Source organism: Penicillium rubens (genome assembly GCF_028828025.1).
Source record: "Penicillium rubens strain IBT 27055 chromosome Unknown utg000002l_segment0_segment0, whole genome shotgun sequence".
In the NCBI taxonomy this organism is placed as follows: Eukaryota; Fungi; Ascomycota; class Eurotiomycetes; order Eurotiales; family Aspergillaceae; genus Penicillium; species Penicillium rubens.
In genome coordinates this window covers 3809922-3828197 of record NW_026890600.1, presented here as the reverse complement: position 1 = coordinate 3828197, position 18276 = coordinate 3809922, and the positions used below count along the sequence as shown (strand labels likewise).

Here is an 18276-nt window from a genome sequence, read left to right as displayed (position 1 = left end):
ACTGGTATTAGATAGTCAATCATTACTACAACACACGTTGTCCAATGGTTCCTAATACGATTTAAACACACAACATACAAAAATACACAGGAGTGATATTGTAAACAGCCGCTAGAGGTAGGGAGGGAGCCTAGCATTTGCAATCAAGGGTCGTGGGAAAGTCAGCAGGGGCGGCTCGGCTAGGCTTGTAGAACGAACAGAATGACACCAATATATGTTTCATACTTTTCTTTTAACATGTGTCCTTTTAACATGTGTCAGAGCAGCTGGTGTCGGGGCGTCAAATCTATATTAGAGACTGCGAAACGGAATTCCGTATCGGGCAAATGCACATGCAATTCGGGTTGCTGTATCCAAGCACGTGCAAATCTTGGAGGCTTTTTCATGTGATCCCGAGTGTTGTTCGAAAAAAAAACGAGGGCGGTGTGTTGATGTCATCACGTGCATCCGCACTCCGGTGGTGCTTAACTTTAAATAAGGTACGGAGTACGGACGTATGGGGAGGCGACTTAAAGATGCCCCAGGCGGCTTGTCTGATCTCGGGGCTGATGCGCGATACGGACATTCTAAAATTATCTCGTAGCCTCTTTTTTGGGTCTCGAGATCCGAACTGTAACACGAAACATTCAATTAAAAATGAAAAGAACGACTGGGGCGAAACGACACGTTGTTTTTGGTAGCTTTCTGATTGGGCGGGTGTTAGAAGAAGAGACATCAATGTTTATCGTGGTGATTGAGCCAATATTAAACTTCATTCAAGACAGAATCAGTAGAGATCTCACGTACATTCCGGGCATAGAGGTACCTACCTAGGTAGGTACCTACGTACGAAATCCGGAGTTGTACAACGTTATACGAAATTAAGCTTAAATAGGGCCCAAAGCAGTCCTCCAATGTGCTGATCATGCTCCTGGTAACCAATGGAGTGAGTTGGCTGAAAAATCACGAGTCATCTCGATTTAGCAATTTTCCAGGCAAATCAAGTCGAATGACCAAAAAGGGCTTAAGTTTTCGACAAATGAGGGAACTCCTATTGCTACTGAAAGACTCAAGTTGAGGACTCGAGTGCCGGGGCGCCAGGGCCCCGGGGGTAAACACACTTCGTCGCCCGTACTCCGTACAACACACAGTAGGACAACGTGATACCTGCCAAGCCCTTTTATTAACTCCTTTCCCAACTTTTGCTTATTAGTGGATCCCTAGATTCTCCCGAGGTCGAAAAGGGGGTTGCGAGACTTCCCGTGCTGTGGATAGCCTCGAAGGCAACGCCGAAATATGTCGTTAGTGATCTGATAGCTTCGAGAGATTTCGCCGTAGGTTCTAGCATGGGGTAGTGCCAGATTGAATGAGTGTCCTTATTCTGGTAATTGATTGTATCATTTGTATCACTTCGCAGAAAAAGTTTCAATGGACTAAAAATTCCGTTGGGCCCCAGAAACGTTGAAAGGGAAAAAAAGAGAAATGAGGCTAGCGCAATGTGAATCCATGGGACAAGCGCGTCCACCCGCTAAGCGATGATCCAATCAGAAGTCCGCTCCCCTGTCAGTGCGCCCAATTTGACAGTGTTCTGGAAAAGAATTGGAAAAAGGGGATTGGTCAATGTGTTTTTGAGTTCCGACAATCTAGAGCTCGTTTTTTTTTTGGGCCTAGGGGTTCCTTTATGGGGGCAAGGGGGCGAAGCAGAAAAAAAAAAGACAAGAAATTAAAAAAAACCATCAATCCTCTACATATTTCCTGATCTCTGTCTTCTCCAATTCAACGATCCAACGATTCAAAATGGCTGTGACACAAAGGCAGCCTGTCAAGCAGGCTGAAAAGGTGTGGGATAACTCCAAACCACATGATAAACAGTCATGCATATACTAATCTTTGGGTTCCATAGCAGACAGACGTTCCCAGCTTGCAATCCCTCAAAGATGCAATCCCCAGGGAATGTTTTGAATCATCCCTCGCAACATCCCTCCTCTACCTTGCTCGAGATATCGCCTATTGTGCAGCTCTGATTTACGCTGCACTCCACATTCATCTCCTCCCTACTCTGCCTATGCGAATTGTCGCCTGGGCCGTGTACGGTTTCTTCCAAGGATGTGTTGGCACAGGACTATGGATTCTTGCTCACGAATGTGGCCACGGCGCCTTCTCAAAGCACCAAGGGATCAATGATTTCATTGGCTGGGCTACCCACTCCTTCCTTATGGTGCCATACTTCTCATGGAAGATCACACATGCTCGACACCATCGCTACACCGGTCACATGGAAAAGGACACCGTCTTTGTCCCCTGGACCGAGGATGATTTGGCATCGAAGCGCAATGTCAGCATTGAGCAGTTGAAGCACCTTGCTGAGGAAACACCCATTGTCTCCTTTATCCAGCTTATCGGGCACCAATTATTGGGATGGCAGATGTATCTCATCCTGAATGTGACCGCTGGTACCAAGAGTGGCCCCGAGGGATGTGAGAAGGTGAAGTATGAAAGCCACTACAACCCATCGAGCTCAATCTTCACCGCCGCCCAGTGGAAGCTCATTGTCTACTCCGACATCGGCCTGCTGATCATGGGCTCTATCGTGTGGTACACTGGCACTATCATCGGAGCGTGGAACGTCTTCTTCCTCTACGTGGTGCCATATCTCTGGGTTCACCACTGGCTGAGTACGTCTTCACTCCCATCTTACCTGCGTCCTTAGAATGAGAACTAACCGAATACACAGTTGCCATCACATACCTTCAACACACTCACCCCGAGGTTGCTCACTACACCGCAGAAGCCTGGACTTACACCAAAGGAGCCCTCGCTACAATTGACCGCACAACTGGCTTCATTGGCCGTCACTTCTTCCACGAGATCATTGACTACCATGTGGTCCACCATCTCTTCAGCCGCATTCCCTTCTACCATGCGGAGAAGGCCACCAAGGCCATCCAGCCCATGCTCGGTGAAAACTACCACGAGCAGAAGGATGAGGGCTTCTTGTACTCCTTGATGATGACCTTCCGCAAGTGCATCTATGTCTCGGAGAGCAAGGGACGCGCTAATGGAGAGCCTGGAGTTCTCCACTTCGTTCTCTCAGATGAGAGCAAATAAAAACTGGTACTGTGAGGTGCCACCAGCATAGCCATATTATAAAATCATAGACTAGGTTTCGGTTATAGATTTTGGTTATACCCCTGCAAGTGTTTGCGAACAACGATATATTTCGCCGGTATGTTTGACTTCTGGTATATAAGGGCTACAATTGGATATAAGTAAATCTAATTTACTGCCTTTGCTCGGGTAACCCACCATATCCACACATATTCAACCTTGCAAATCTTGCATATGATCAGGATGCAGTATGTTGTGTAGTCCGGGGTTCTGACCAATGGCTTCAAGCGTCGTTTGGCGCACAATGGGTATCCGTATATGATTCGCGAGCTTCGACTAGGGTTTGAGCGAGTCGAAGAAAGTGGCGTAGAGATCTCCAGGCGCAACCGAGGCAGTTCGGAGTATCTAGGGTTGCTGCTATATCAGTGAGCAACGCAAGACGGGTAGTTTCAAAGTAACTAAGTAAAGAACACAATGAACGGGACATGGTGGGTGCCCGAGTACCCTAAGGAAGCCGATCAGTCAGTACTATTTAGATCAAACAAATGACGGGCCGGACGGAAAGTATAAAGATGCTTGTTTGTTTGCATAGTTACGGAAGGCCGAACCATATGAAACGTGAAACCATGCGGAATGTGAAGCCACATGGGCAGTGCGAACATTGAGGAATGCGAATCGAGAATTTGAGAGCTCTAATAACCGAGTTCTTCAACATTATATAGTTTCCGAGAGATGATTTGGGTCGTGTGGATGTGTACCGTGTGGGATCTAGTCGAAATCTGTAAAAATAATGCACGGCAACTTCACCTTCCGTATAGTCGCTGACAGACGCGAGAGGCAAAATACCGGACCGTTGGGTGCTGTGTGTAGGTTGAGAACGAGGCCTGCAGCGACTGGTAATCCTTAAAAGTTATGGTAGGTTGACTTGTGTCGGTAATGACTAGCTTAGCCTCGAAATCGTTAACGAGGAGGAAGAGTTCAGTTTGAAGTTTTAGACACCAAGGGATAAAGTGAGCCCCGAGTGGGAATGGGCTCAAAAAGCTTTCGGTGGGCGGATCTGGACAAGGAGGACACTGTAACAGCAATTATGGGAGTCGATATGAGTTAGCGATAGTGGAGAAGCGTGCGATGCTGGAACGTCGACTCAACGGTAGGTGATTCGGAATGTTCGCAGCTAGGTATATGGTATCAACGCCGGCTGGTGACGCCGGTACTCAACGGCTTGCTGGAGTGGGTGGCAGATGTTGGGAGAGGCTCAGATCGGACGACTAGGCTGTTGAGGCAAGCCGAGGGCGAGTTGCAACAAGCCACTAATACCAAAACGTTGTGCACTGTGCTCCGAAACACGAGAAGGCAGTCGTTATGGCTTGTGGTGCTGGCTGGATCGATGATCGGTGGAAGATCAGGTCGTGAGGCGCCCCCTTTTGCGAGGTGTGAATCTTTGTGATAAAATCAGATTAACAGAAGTTAATTTGCACTGGGTTCCTGGTAGGTAGTGTGAAAGGTAATTTTGGCAATAGCAATGGTTGCGATAGCGAGGTTGATGGGAGAGAAGAGCGAGATAACCACGCATGTACGCATGCTCCGTTTTTTCAAATATGTAACAAACTCACAAGATGGACAGCTAAAAAAGCTATAAAAGAAGAAATAATCGACTTAAGACGTGATGGAAAGAGGCTAGGTATTCCAAACGAGACAGACAAAGCTTTACTTGCTAGTTTCATAGGCTCGTGTATAATGCCTACATGTATTTAAATAGGGGACGCAAAAATAAATCAAGGCCAAATCACGCATCAAATTCACTCTTTCTCCTCTCCTCCCGCCGCTGCCAAACAAACCACCCCAAGGTAATCATCAACTTCAGGCCCATGGCAAGCCATATACTGGACGCCATACTAGTGGTCTTAGTAAGACCTGCCGCCGTCATAGCGCCCAGAAACAATGCGAGAAAAGCCCCTACCCGGCGGTTGCGCTTCGGGTTGAATCTTGCAGTCAGCTTTGGATCGACAAGGAGATCGGATAGCATAGCCGTCACAACAACGGTTGGGATTTCATCCATGGCCAGGACCCGGGAAGCACATATCTGGCCTCCTGCTTGGAAAGCTAGAAGTGAGATTGCTACGATTTGCAGCCATTCGATCGGAGCCCGGGGGTCCTCGGGCTTTGGGGTGATGACCTCCAGCTGTATAAGGATTGCTGTTGCCAAAAGGGCGACGGTCTGAATGCCAAATGAAATTATCATGGTTGAGCGGCGTCGTGGCGTCAGGAATCGGTGCATGTGGATGAAGATGATATTGCTTGCAATGAAGACGGTTAGGGCGATCAGAGACTTCGCCCAGAGATATGCGGGAGTTGCAGGCTGACCGGAGGCACCCAATGCTAAGAAGATGGTATTTCCTATGTCATTTGTCATTAGCCTTGATGTGCTTTGCACCACTGGAATAAATTGCTTGGTAACTATAGACTCCACATACCTGTTTGCATACTTGAGAAGCTGCCCCATGCATTGAATGATAGTCCATCTACCAAACCACCAACAAACCCGCATATTATAAGAGGGATATCGGTATGTTTCGTGTCTATGTCTGCTCGGAAGTGTCGGGAAATAGTTGAGCGGAATGTGTTGTCTTCTGTCTGGTTTCCAGAGACAGACACTGCTGTGCTGCCTCCGGAAGACCAAATCCCTGGTGTATACTTGAATTCTTCATTGGGCCGCTCCAACCGAGAGGTTGCGGTTGTCAAGTCGGTCTGGTAGATGGAACGGGCATCAGGGGCGCGGGCCGTTGTTGTGAGTGGCTCGATAAATCCCGACGGGGAAGGGGGCCGGTGGTGCATGTTCGGGATTATTGTGAAATATATATTATTAAGTCGGCTAAGCAGAATAGAACCAAGTTTGGAAGCTTCTGATTTAGGTGTGCTAATGTGAAAAGAAATAGATTGCATGACACAGCCTTTCTTTAATACTGAACCATCTCTCGGATACATTCCGATCCTCCCCATGAAAGGAATAAGCTGGATTTTCGCCAAGAGAGATAAGAGAACATGCCGATGACATGAAACAATGATACTTGCCCCATCCCTACAGGTCTCGTGTATGTGTTACGGAGTACACCGGTGAGGGATACGTTGGGAGCCGAACTACTCGATCTAGATCTACTCCATACCGCTCTTCATCCCACATACAATGTACGTAGGCAAGCATTCTAATGTTGACTATCGATATAACCAGGTTATTTTGCAGGCGCAATATCCATAAAACGAGTACCCAAACATGAAGACTCCGTACTCCGTACACATCCTGAAATGAGTGGATCTCACAGATCCCACTTTAGCAGAATCTGGGCGTTATCTTGGCAGTATTATTATCTTCGTGTGGGTAATTCATCCCCGGACTTCATTAGAAATCAAACTATTCAATACGACCTCGGAAGCTGGGGATTTAGGATTGGCCTTGGCTCGGCGGAGCCCGTCAAGACCCGGTCCTTAGGCTCCTAAATCCCAAGAGGCAATCCGCAGCATTTACTCACATTCCTTCTTGGCGGCATGGTTATACCTCATGGCATTGATTGGCTATATCTGCAAAATCAATGCACGGCAATCGACCGAATTTAAATTTGGAACCATCGTGACTAGTCATTCTATTTAAACTCGCCTACCCCTGTGTTTATCGGATTGATATGCAAATGCAATCACCTGGGCTGAGATGGCTCCTTAGAGAGTGTATGTATCGCCTGCTCTGGCCCCTGAAAACGTCCAAGGTATCAAATGTAGACTTTATTTGCCAAGCGATCGACATATCCACCGAGACTAGTCTGTTCTGGGCCTCCAAAGCGCTGCAGTGAGACTAGTCGCCAAGAACGATCTCCAGCACCATCAATGGTTCACTACTAGTGTTATCTCTGCACGCCAACGGCTAAAGTTCCCATCACACAGCCTCGAATACTTAGATCTTGGCGTTTACTAGGTTGACTGCGTCGACGAGAGAGGAGTTCAGGCATTGAGGCGCGCTGACGGGTCAAATCTTGGCATATTCTCCTTGTAAGGGATATGTGGCCTGCAGGAATATATGCCCGACTCGAAAAGGAGAAGTACAATAGCGATCACATTGCAGAGTTTCCATTGGCTTCGGAAGTTGGAATTTCCCAGAAAGGAAAAAGATAAAAATAAAAACTACTGTTCAGGCTCAATGGCAAAAAAGTTGGATATTTCCATACGAAAAAGCAATACTACATGCCAAGGTGCGAGAAATCGTGATTCCTTCCCATGCCGCTATCTTCTGACTAGGCAAGGTCAATCGCGCGATGAAGGCGCCAACGATACGCGATAACGCCAAGAGGGATGTCTTAGGTTCACCTCCAATTGGCCAGCCCGCCGACTGGGCAGTGTTTTGGCTTGGACTCATGTTTTAACCATTCTCCCTGCTGTGTGCGTGACATCACCACCTGATCATCGTCGACCAAGGATATACAACATAGTTGAAAACCCGCTGTACTACAATTGCTGCCAAGAGGATACCCAAGCGGGCTCCTTTCGATTCTCGAATCAGATCGTCATGATCTAGTCGAAAGTTTCATGGCATTGACAGAGATGTAAGTATGTAGGTAGGGTTTCATGCAACATACTGCAACGCATCGTAACACACAGGAGGTATGGCTATGTGGGTAGTTCAGCTCACGGTCTTGGTATTGGCCTTTAAGAAAATAAGGCCCGACGGCAAGGGTGAAGGGTTAAAGATTAAAGTGGGGATGCCGAAGTCAACGCCACGTTGAGGCTTTCTCGCCAGTTGGATGCTGTCACAGCTGTGTGTCAACATTCTTTCTTATCTTCAAGGGCGATCCTAACTTTAAGCATCCGAAATAATTTGCGGGGGTACCCCAACCCCCGCTCATTGAAAGGGATAGCCCAAAATTCCGCTAGGGCTGCGCCACGCTTAAAAGCCTGTCCGGCGTGGGATGTATGTCGATCCTTGACGATCCTTGTCGATTATTCCTGATGCCTTGGATAACAGCCCACTTTCCGCCCCTTGCTGCAATAGGAATCCACATGGATACTGATAACATCCTTCGCCAAGGTATTGCGTCAGTTTCATGGTTTCTAAGGTTTTTTGTCGGAGGAATGATCCGGGAAATGCTTGCATTGCATACAATTCTCTCGCGTGTCGGTTCTGCGTGGTCCGCGTGGTGGTCCAGACCCGCGCTTTATAGTTTTGGCATAAATAAATTATGCCTGATCAAAATGAAAAGTCTAAAACTGACGTGTAAGGCAGTCCATCGGTGAGCCCTGGGTTGTACGGGGTGGGAGTTCATAGATCATGCGAGATCTATGCAGCGTAAAAATCATACCTGGCAATGTGAGAGATCTCACGATTGTTGCTGCCGTGGCTCTAACTATAGGCGCTCAATGTTTTGTTCAAGATACTGCGATTATTTTAACGATTTCTTTTCTGGGATGTTCATGCCACTGTTTAGCAAAAGTCTGCATTATCCAACGGACCAATTTTGTTCAAATGGTTCGTGAAAGAAAGTGTCAAAAAGTAGCGAATCAATCGCTTTAATCGACTGGGGTAGGGTGACAGCACGGATATCAAGGTTTGGGTGCTCTAATGGGGTTTCGCCCTCAAAGGTCTGATCGGTAAGTTCTAGCGGAATCGCCAATGCATAAGTTTCCATTTCGTTGCTCAGCACACTTTGGGAATCTGCAGTGTCCATCAAGCCCAGGTTCGGCGCGGTATTATCATGATCCGTTTGCTTCGCTACTCTGTTGTGTTGCAGTGGCTCGTCCAGCATCAAAGACGGCGTTGTAGGATACTGGGAAAATGCGTCTGGTGACGAGTTGCAGTTAAATTGGATGAGGTCTTTCTCCGGCTCCAACTCAATATTGATGTCATTTAAGATCTCTCATCCTTCAACGGAGGACGAATGCGCGCTAGCTAGGCAACTCTGTCACTGTACTTGATTTATGTGCCGTGCAAGTTCGTGGATTCGCTGAATGAAATTTCAGATGTCCAGGGAAGTCGAACAAGGTCCCGAACGATTTCAGGAAGCGGAGGCAGTCTCTCTGTTGACATGGCATAGTCCAAAGGCGTCAATATCAAAAGATATGCGCTCGGACACCGAATGAACGCATCTTGCCAGCTCGTGGGACGGTTGGCCTTCGGCAACATCGATATAATGGAGGCTCTCCCCAGGATGTTGCTGGATGAGCGTAATTGGCGTGGTTTATCTTCAAACAGGCTCTGCATGGTCGCATAAGCAAGCTGCAGGACATGGTTGGTCGAGACGGCAACGCAGTCAGTGACGTCGTATAGGGTCTCCGAGTGACGGATAATTTGGCTCACCGCGGTCAAAAGTCGTTGCCTTACCTCCTTCACGAACTGGTAGTACATGTATGTTATGTAGGTCAAGCTTGTAACTGGGTCATGGCGACCTGACGTTGATGTTTCGCTTGGTAAATTTAGAGGGACCGGAAGCTTCCACTCGTCGAGGGATCTTTTGATACTTTCTATAGTCGAAAGAGGCTTTGAAATTCAATCATAGACAGAAGCCGTCTTGGAGTCTTTGGATGGGTGAGCGCCAAAGACGCCAGATCCGTAAGTAGCACTGCTAGCTTGCATTGTTTTGTAGTGCGTCTAGTAAACGCTTCCTGGTATTGTAGTTGTAGCTTGAGGGTGATACAACTCCTCACTGACATTCTCTGTGCTTAGCCAATCACTCCATCCATATAACCTAGTTGAGGCCACCTGAGGACGGCGGCGTAGGCCAATACGTAGGCTTCGGTCACGAAGGAGGATAGATCATCAAAGTCGTTTCTCAAGCGATAGCGATATTGCCACATTTTCCACCGACGGGGATAGTTGAGCGTTCATGAGCACGGCGTACTCGATGGCCTTTGTCAACCACAAGCTTCCAGCCTGGGGTTCTTGCGCAGAGGTATAAAGCGTAAGTAGAACAGCGCCTTGCGCATTTGCATGAGACTGTTCTTCGGCTCTCAGTTGGAATAATAGCTCCACCCAGCGTGACCAATTCCGTCCGCGGCAAGTGTGACACTAGATCTGGGGTTGCCTACATTGGCTCTGTTGTATAGCTGTTTCAGTGCTTCCCGCATATCATTAAACCAACATTCGCGCAATTTCTCCAAAGACGCGAACTATTATGTTTTAGTCAGAGGGCGGGAGCTACCAGAAGGTAACATGAAGCCTACCGGACAGCTGGCGACAAGCAACGATTGCAACACGAGAAGAGATATTTTGGGACCCGTAGATTGAAGAACTCAGCCTCATCTAAGACAGGTACCAGTGAGTGAACGCGCTTGAAGTACTCTTGGATAAACTCATTAAGCGCATCAGTGCCTGGCAAAGTGAAGCAGTCATCGGAACTGAGATATGCTACATCCTCGGAAGGGAGCGACAGCAGTTCGATAAAGGCGTATTCGGTATACGGTACATTGGGGAATAGTGGAGGGCTTGACCACGGTCCAAACTGAGACCATGTGCACGGAGCTGGGATACAAAAGCTGGATAATCATTTGACTGGTGCAAGTTGGCGTGCCGGCTAGTAATCATGCTGTTTGACCCTAAACCTTGGTTCGTTGGCGGCACCGGGTTTGCCGACTTTGGGTACCTGGTAGACGTTATTGAATGGTGCTTGACGCAAGTCTTTCGATTATGGTCTCACTGCCTAGGATCTTTAGCGCCAAGATTACATTCTGTGCGACCGTCTTGCCGACACCGAGTATACGGAGAGCCCAGGAGTGATGCATCGCAGCGCAAAGTGCGCTGACGATACCAGCAGCATACCGTAGGCGATCTTCTTGTGCGTCGCAGCATTTCATTTTCAACATCCAGTTTATTTGAAGTTGTAGCCTGCAATGGAGGTAACAGAGTGGGTTCAGGTGAAACTCGGGTCTGCGGTCTGGGGAATGATCAGCAGTCGGCCCGCCAAGATTGGAAGAAGCCGACTCGTGTATCTCATATATTCAAGGAATCACGCCACAGTGGAGATTCAATGTATGTATAAAAGCAGCTATGAGATTCCTAAACAAAAGGAATGGACAGTGAGGGGGGAGAGGGGGAGAGGGGGAGAGAGAGGAAGACAGCGAAGTGAGAGCTGATCTATCTACGTTCTGTCTTATTGATGCCTGAGGCGAATAATCCTGCCTTACAGATCAGGCATTTAACATAGCACATCCTGGATCTATGCAACCTTAGCTGCCATCTCGGTGGCTCAAGGGTTTCTACCTGGTATTGATTCTTACTACAAGTAATCATATATTCACTGTACCTAGTTTATAATTGGATTGGTGCCCCGACTATTTCACAACTACAAGCTTCTTCTTGCTGGAGAATTTAGCTCCATTGGCTTCGAAGGCAGAAAGATGCCCAGGGATCAGATCAAGGTATTGCATAGCCCTGTTCGTTAGTTGTGATATCAAAAACCCCTTGTTCATCCATGGGTAGGCTCTGCGGCAACGCGACTTACCCCGCTGAACTAAATTATGCTTAGCCGCGGAACTCGGCTTCTCCACATTTCCCCACTCTGGGTTCTTCTTGATGTAAACCCTTGCACTTCAATCATCTAAGCTGCTCTAACACTACCAGTAGGTATACCAGTTGCACAGAAGGGCGAAACGAAGCAGGGTGTGCTATTAAGCCGATTCAGGTACCAGGTCCGAGTGGGAACACTGGGCATCTGCGCATTTATATGACTGCTTCAACGTAGATGCAACAACTTTAAAGATGCCTATAATTCCTATTAATTATTTCTTTTCATATGATATATTGAAGTATGCTGTATGAATGTTTGGGTGAGCGGGCATTTGGCCAAGCGGTTATCGTTGGCGACAATTGGTGCACCGCTTGTTTGGGACCCGCTCATCCTCAGCTCGAGTGCCGTTTGATCTCGAGCTGCCGGATCGCCTCCGGGAGATGACTTTTTTATTTTTTATTTTTGGCAACATTTACATTGCCTCCAGTTGCCCTACTAAGTATTCTTTCTGGCCAAAGAAAGTGACCGTGGCATACAAGTCCAAATGAAATATGCCGGGAATTCTCACTAAAAGGTTTGCCCAAATTATTACTCGACACAAAGAAATTGTTCCAAAAGTTGTGCTACCTAGTGAGCTATCCTACCTCTAAATTGAAGCTTAAAGCTTGGCCTTCAGGAGTCCAGCCTCGATTTCTTTCCTAGCATCTTCGCGCAATACCCTCTTCAAGATCTTGCCACTTGGGTTCCGTGCAATCGCACCAACAAATTTCACGCCACCTGTGAGTGCTTTGTACTTGGCAAGTCGGCTTAAGACGTATTCTTGAATCTCAGCTTCCGTTAGCTTGGCTCCTTGATCGCCGGATCGTCGAACCACATAGGCTCGTGGATACTCTATATCGGCATCAGCGAAGGTTATCCCGATGACGGCTGCGTCCACAATCTGCGGATGCGACAAGAGCACCGCCTCTAGCTCGGGTGGAGCGACCTGGAAGCCGCGGACTTTGATCAGTTCCTTCCTTCGATCCACAATATACCATTTGCGAGTGCGCTGGTCACAATAGGCTATATCGCCCGTTTTGAACCAACCCTCAGCGTCAAAGGCCTCAGAATTAGCCTCGGGATTGTTGAAGTACCCCGGTGTCACTGTCGGACCTCGGACACACAACTCGCCACGGACGCCGAAGGCTGAGATATTCTTTCCGTCTTCATCAATGAGTCTGGGGGAAATCGATATTAGTTGCAGACTTGAGACAACGCTACACATCCAACAGGGGAGTTCGATACAACGCACTTGGCTTCGAGGTTTGGGATGAGCCGACCGACAGAGCCCGTATCATCGTGCTCTGGGTGGGCAAACATTGTAGCCACACACGATGTTTCAGTCATCCCCCATACCTGAGTGAATGGGGTATCGTTGCCCATCAGGGAGCGGAACCTGGCTTGAACGTCCTTGTCCAAAGGAGCCGCTCCGCACCCTGCCATCCGAGCCTTTCGCAAATAGGGTTTGTTTCGAGAAAGAGGAGACATCAGAATTGCTATCACGATTGGTGGAACAACAGCAAGGTCGGTGACGTTGTACTTTTCGACTGTAGTGAGGTATGTCTCGAGGTCGAACCGACGCATCATATATGCAACTGAGCCAGCTTTTAGTGTTGAAATATGCGACACTGGAGCTGCGGATGCATGAAAGATGGGTACTGCAATGACCCGTGAAATCTATTCAACAGTGTCATGGGTCAGTGATGCCATCGCATTAACTTGTCAAGGCTCTTTCCAAGCCGATAACGGGTGAACTAACAGGGTAAGAGCGCGGATTGACACCGTGAACAAGCTCATGCTGTCCAATGAGGTTGTGGTGTGTGATTGTCACAGCTTTGGGTAGACCAGTGGTGCCACTGCTAAACAACCTCGCCGCTGTAGTCTGTTGGCAGGTTTCGAGATCGTTGAATCGCACCCAATCCTCCTCCCCGACTTCCAATAGCTGTTTCCACGATCGCATTCCAGCCGGGATAGATTGTCCCAGATTGTCGAAGATCCAAATGTTTTGTTTGGGTATATTCTTCCCCTCAGTGGCACGCATGAGAGAATCGAAGATCTCGGGCTCGGAGAAAAGGAACCTGCTTTCGGAGGCCTTGATATGATGAGCGAGCTCATGAGGAGTGTAAGATGGGTTCGAGCCCGTGAAACATCCTCCAGCTCCAATAATGGCCAACACAAGAATGCTATAATTTATCTAGAATAAGTCAGCATCCTGTAACCTCATCCAACTGCATGGTGGAATCTCCGTACATCATTGAAAGAATGAATGAGAACGCAATCGCCTTTTTGGAGACCAGATTCCCGTAGACCGGCGATGAGCTGACGAACTAGCCTTTTCGCCTGGTTACAGGAGATCGACCGAGAGGGATTGTTGACGTCGATGTAGATCTGCCCGTGTCAATTTGGCACCCGGTTGATGATAAGGTTGAAGCGTTGTTTGTCACTCACTGGCTGGTCTTGGTCATATGGTGGGTCATCAAAAATATAGGACAATAGGTCCTTTGTTGGAAGCAGGACTCTCTCTGCTGGTTCAAAAATCATACTGTGCTGAGATGTAGATGCTGACAGCTGACCGGATACAAGACTATCAGATTCAATTGCTTTATTGAAAAAGAGCTCGAAGAAGCAGCCAGTTTTAATCTCAATAGATGGTGTATCTGAGTCTCCGCGGCTTCGAGTGAACCCCTCCTGTGTTTAGCTCGGAACTCGGTCGCTCGAGCGGAAGAGGGATGATCTGCCCATTTCTTCGGGAATCAGTGGTGTCGGGGATTTTATTGGGAGATCAAATACAGTCCCAACGGGATAAACACAAATTATGCAGTTCAATGTCGATCATATCATAGTGAACACGGTGGAATCCTACAGAGCCAAGCAGCACCGTTTTATGAATTTTCTCTTACCCCCGCTCCCCCGCGTTTATTGTGCGGAGAACCCGTTGTGGAATTTATACACTTCTCTAATTTGCCCGGAATATAGCTATAATTATACGTATCATCACAGCAGAGTCCGCTCTTGAGACCCTTGCCAATTAGATCAAGGGAGAGAAGAAATGCCACTCCACGATTTGGCGCTCATTCCGAGCCCCCTACATCCATACATTGTACATCCACACAAGCGGCGAGTGATATTATTCTATCTACCTAAATCACTTCTAACTCGACTACGGAGAATAAAGCCGACGTAAATGGAAAAGAAGAAACGAGGTTGCTAAATTATAAATTATGAAGTTCTATATATAAACAAGGGGTTCAATATGTCCGTCTACCCCAAAATATCGTATCAAAATGCTTTTAGCAGCCTCTGCTTGGCTGTAGGATTGTCACTGAGATGAGCGTACATCTATCAGTTTCGGCAGCAAGAGCCGAAGCACATATCGGCCGCTAGACAATGTTACCTATTAGCTGATGTTCCATGCCGTTATATTAGGGTTGGGGTGCTCACCATTGTAATTCTGCGGGATGTGACGCTTCTTGTAGCTTTTTGTTTGTGTCTGTCTAGAATGAGTTAGCATTATGATAATTCTTTCATTCCATCCATAGTTGGGGTACATACCGTGGGACCAGTGGAGATTCGGACGTTGTATCCTCCTTGCCCTCCGCTTGTTGGCTAGGGTTTCTGGAAAAGATAGCCTTAAGGTGATTGTATCGGCTCAATCCGCTGTTTTGAGGCATTGTGAGGGTATGGTACTTGATATTTCCGAAGTGGATTTGATAAATTTGGGTCTAGGATATTTAAGCAATGCTTTTCTGTTTGGCTGGATATAGTATATGATTTTTTTAGTCTATATGAATGTCTTCAGTCTGGATATCCAGGCCCTTTATATCTGTCTGGATTTATTGAGAATTGAAAATTTGCATCAACCGTAGAATTAGTTGTTGTGGTTGTTCGACATACAAGTTGGCCACCGTCTGCGTTCGCCGACTTGCCGACTTGCCGGTTTGCCGTGGTCGGCGGATGACGTCATTAGGTATCCTCCCCTCGTGTTGGGCGATCGGTTCTGGCATCTTTCGCATCTTTCGCATCTTTCGGGCGACATTATTGCCTCAGCATACTGCCGAATTTTCTTGTGTCTTCGGCCACTCATCTCGGCCACTCGTGTCGGCCACCTCGGCCACCCACTGTTCTTCGTTCGCCGACAATTTCTTCACTGACATGACCTGATAAAGGCGCATTAGCCTACATTCCTTGCGTTCGCCGATCAGCTGAAACAAGTCATGTCTTCTCCCCTTTCTGCTCGGCCATATCGGTCAAAACGTCAGCGACCGTGTGATCAATGCCGTTCCCGCAAGTTGGGTTGTCAAACCGACGGCGGAGGTCCCTGTCAACGATGCCGGTCGGCCAAACTGGAGTGTACGTTTGATAATCCTCCACCGAAAAGAGCCCGCGGTGCGAACAATTTTTCGCCTTTTGCCGCCCAAAGTGTCGATGGGAACACACTCGTCTCGCAAACATGCGACAGCAATTTCACCCGCGAGTCCAGTTGGGCAGGGAGTGGAACACAAAGTGTCGAACCACGATTCCCACCCATCGGCCTCGATCCAAGTAATACCGGGCTATCCCCAGGCTCCGGTGTTCTAGCCCCCGGAAGACCCCCGACCCAGTTCGTGCAGAGCATTGATCAACTGGAACCCGGTTACGCCCAGCTTTTCGGCGCATCTGCTGAGTCAGACCCCTGGCTGTTAAGGCATTGTTGCTTTGACGATTCTGGCATGAAATATTTCTACAAAGTGCACTTTCGCAACGCCGGAGGTGTCCCTACGGCACAAAGAATTCCAATACACTTCATGATTTCGTCCGAAGAGCTCACCACCTCTATTAAGCATGAAACTAGGGCCGGCGTCGGCGACGCGACACGGGAACGCCTGAACTATCTAGTACCCCCTGAGTATGGAAGGAGGCTGGTAGCTTTGTGAGTATTACCCCTCAATATATGACCGAAGCATCAGTGAACTAACAGAAGGTCAGGTTTGTCAAGTATGTCTTTCCTGCCTTGCCAATCATTTCCCGTTCTCAACTAGGGTTGACTGCGATGACATATCAGCTGCCGGATCTGTCGGCATTAGAAAAGGTGCCCGTGCACCTTCTCGCGGCCATCTATGCGTCGGCATTTCCTTTTGTCGCCCATGATGACTATCTCTGTGTGCTGAGCACGTATAATGCGTCACCAGTTGACATGTTGTGGCGGATGGTCTATGAACTCGTGACCGAAGAGATCCATAGTCCCCGTTTGGCTGTGCTGCAAGCAGCGTTGTTATATATACACCAACAGTCAAAAGACGAAACGCGCCAGACGACCGCCGATACCCCGTTTTTGTGGTCCTTCGTCGGCCAAATCGTTGGGTTGGCCTGTTCCCTCGGCCTTCACATCGAATGCCGCATGTGGGGCATTCCGGCATGGGAGAAGCGCCTCCGTCGGCGGTTGTGGTGGGCTGTGTATGCCGAAGACAAATGGCGCAGTTTGCTGATGGGCCGTCCACCGTATATCCATCCCGCAGAGTGGGATGTGAGTGAACTGGACGAAGGGGACTTTTTAGTGGGCCCACGACAAGGATTCTCAACAAGTTCCTGTGACACCGAGATTCCGTTTCGATACCTTATCAATCTCGCACGAATCGGCGAAGAGATCCATGAAACCTTTTAGTACGTTTTGACACTCAGCAGAGCCCCTTGTCTGTTCGCCGGCGAAGAGTCAATCTTGCTGACCTTGGTTTTCTTTTTAGCACGCTCCGGGCCTCCCAATTCTTGAACGCGAACTTCATCGCCTCTGCCGAGCTAGGCCGTGGGCTGCTCGAAAAGTTGAATGGCTGGTACTCTTCCCTCCCTGAAACTTTTCGACTTCCCAATTGGAGCAAATCCGTGAATGGGCTTGCCCCATACCCCACCTCGATTCATTTTGCTTACCTGTTGCTCGTGGTCTATGTTTATCGTGCCATGCTAAGACCAATGGCACGTTCATCCGACCCGCCGCTTATTTTCGACTTGGAAGATTTGTCTGCCACGTCACCATTGCCTGTAGATGAGTCAATGCTGGACTTCATGGATCTCCCGGAGATTGAATCACTACCAGAGATAGCTATCTCCGATGAGTTTGGTACTGGCGATGCCACCCTACAAGCCGCAGAGAAGTGTGCCTCCATATTGGTGAACTTTGCGAGACGACTGACGTCTAGCGATTTCACGGCATTCTGGTACTCTTGTAAGCTTACCTTCACTCACACTATCTCATACGACTTGGATGCTAACATTATTAGGGTCTCGGATTGGCTTTGCCACAATTTCAAATTACCTCATGCTGCTACTGGTACAGGCTCCAAATATGGCACATGCGGTTCGGGGAAAGCATTTAGTAGATTCATGGCTACAGGTCCTGCGCTGCCAAAGCCAAAGCTTCCCACTTGTGAAACTCGGACTCGCAAGACTTGATGCGCTTCACTGGGCAGGATTGGAAAATACCTTTGTCCTCCCTGTGCATGTCCAAGCGGCTATAGCAAACCCAGATATACCGGAGTCTTGAGCAGATAATACCGCGGCACTGCTTTTTGAGTGCATATTCACTTACATCTATAGAAACAAATTGCCCCGGAGAAAAGCACAATGGTGGAAGTAGGAAAGTGCTGGAAAGAAGTCTAGACCGAATCTAGTGTACATTTGAATAAAAGTCCCTTTG

At 48.2% G+C, this 18276-nt stretch overlaps 7 protein-coding genes across 7 annotated transcripts; 2 read left to right on the top strand and 5 right to left on the bottom strand.

Moving 5' to 3' along the window:
• Positions 1-1776: 1776 nt before the first annotated feature.
• N7525_003929 (oleate delta-12 desaturase) lies at positions 1777-3087 on the top strand (the record flags this gene model as incomplete). Its single annotated transcript, XM_002566315.1, has 3 exons — positions 1777-1818; positions 1883-2654; positions 2714-3087. 3 exons carry the CDS (start codon positions 1777-1779, stop codon positions 3085-3087), a joined length of 1188 nt encoding a protein of 395 aa, XP_002566361.1.
• A 1786-nt stretch (positions 3088-4873) lies between these two features.
• N7525_003928 (YoaK family protein) lies at positions 4874-5922 on the bottom strand (the record flags this gene model as incomplete). Its single annotated transcript, XM_002566317.2, has 2 exons — positions 4874-5484; positions 5562-5922. 2 exons carry the CDS (start codon positions 5920-5922, stop codon positions 4874-4876), a joined length of 972 nt encoding a protein of 323 aa, XP_002566363.2.
• A 2645-nt stretch (positions 5923-8567) lies between these two features.
• N7525_003927 (uncharacterized protein) lies at positions 8568-9472 on the bottom strand (the record flags this gene model as incomplete). Its single annotated transcript, XM_061212868.1, has 2 exons — positions 8568-8957; positions 9107-9472. The coding sequence occupies 2 exons, from the start codon at positions 9470-9472 to the stop codon at positions 8568-8570; spliced, it is 756 nt and encodes a 251-aa protein (XP_061069889.1).
• Positions 9473-9883: 411 nt separating this feature from the next.
• Positions 9884-10917, bottom strand: N7525_003926 (uncharacterized protein; the record flags this gene model as incomplete). Its single annotated transcript, XM_061212867.1, is given in 5 exon segments — positions 9884-10132; positions 10153-10233; positions 10293-10599; positions 10617-10706; positions 10736-10917. 5 exon segments carry the CDS (start codon positions 10915-10917, stop codon positions 9884-9886), a joined length of 909 nt encoding a protein of 302 aa, XP_061069888.1.
• A 1311-nt stretch (positions 10918-12228) lies between these two features.
• Positions 12229-14150, bottom strand: N7525_003925 (acyl--CoA ligase; the record flags this gene model as incomplete). Its single annotated transcript, XM_002566320.2, has 5 exons — positions 12229-12787; positions 12862-13286; positions 13369-13803; positions 13860-13997; positions 14058-14150. 5 exons carry the CDS (start codon positions 14148-14150, stop codon positions 12229-12231), a joined length of 1650 nt encoding a protein of 549 aa, XP_002566366.1.
• An 856-nt stretch (positions 14151-15006) lies between these two features.
• N7525_003924 (uncharacterized protein) lies at positions 15007-15280 on the bottom strand (the record flags this gene model as incomplete). The annotated part of the gene is made up of 2 exons (XM_061212866.1): positions 15007-15103; positions 15162-15280. 2 exons carry the CDS (start codon positions 15278-15280, stop codon positions 15007-15009), a joined length of 216 nt encoding a protein of 71 aa, XP_061069887.1.
• A 543-nt stretch (positions 15281-15823) lies between these two features.
• Positions 15824-18123, top strand: N7525_003923 (uncharacterized protein; the record flags this gene model as incomplete). Its single annotated transcript, XM_061212865.1, has 4 exons — positions 15824-16518; positions 16575-17249; positions 17330-17805; positions 17861-18123. The coding sequence occupies 4 exons, from the start codon at positions 15824-15826 to the stop codon at positions 18121-18123; spliced, it is 2109 nt and encodes a 702-aa protein (XP_061069886.1).
• Between the last annotated feature and the right edge of the window lie 153 nt (positions 18124-18276).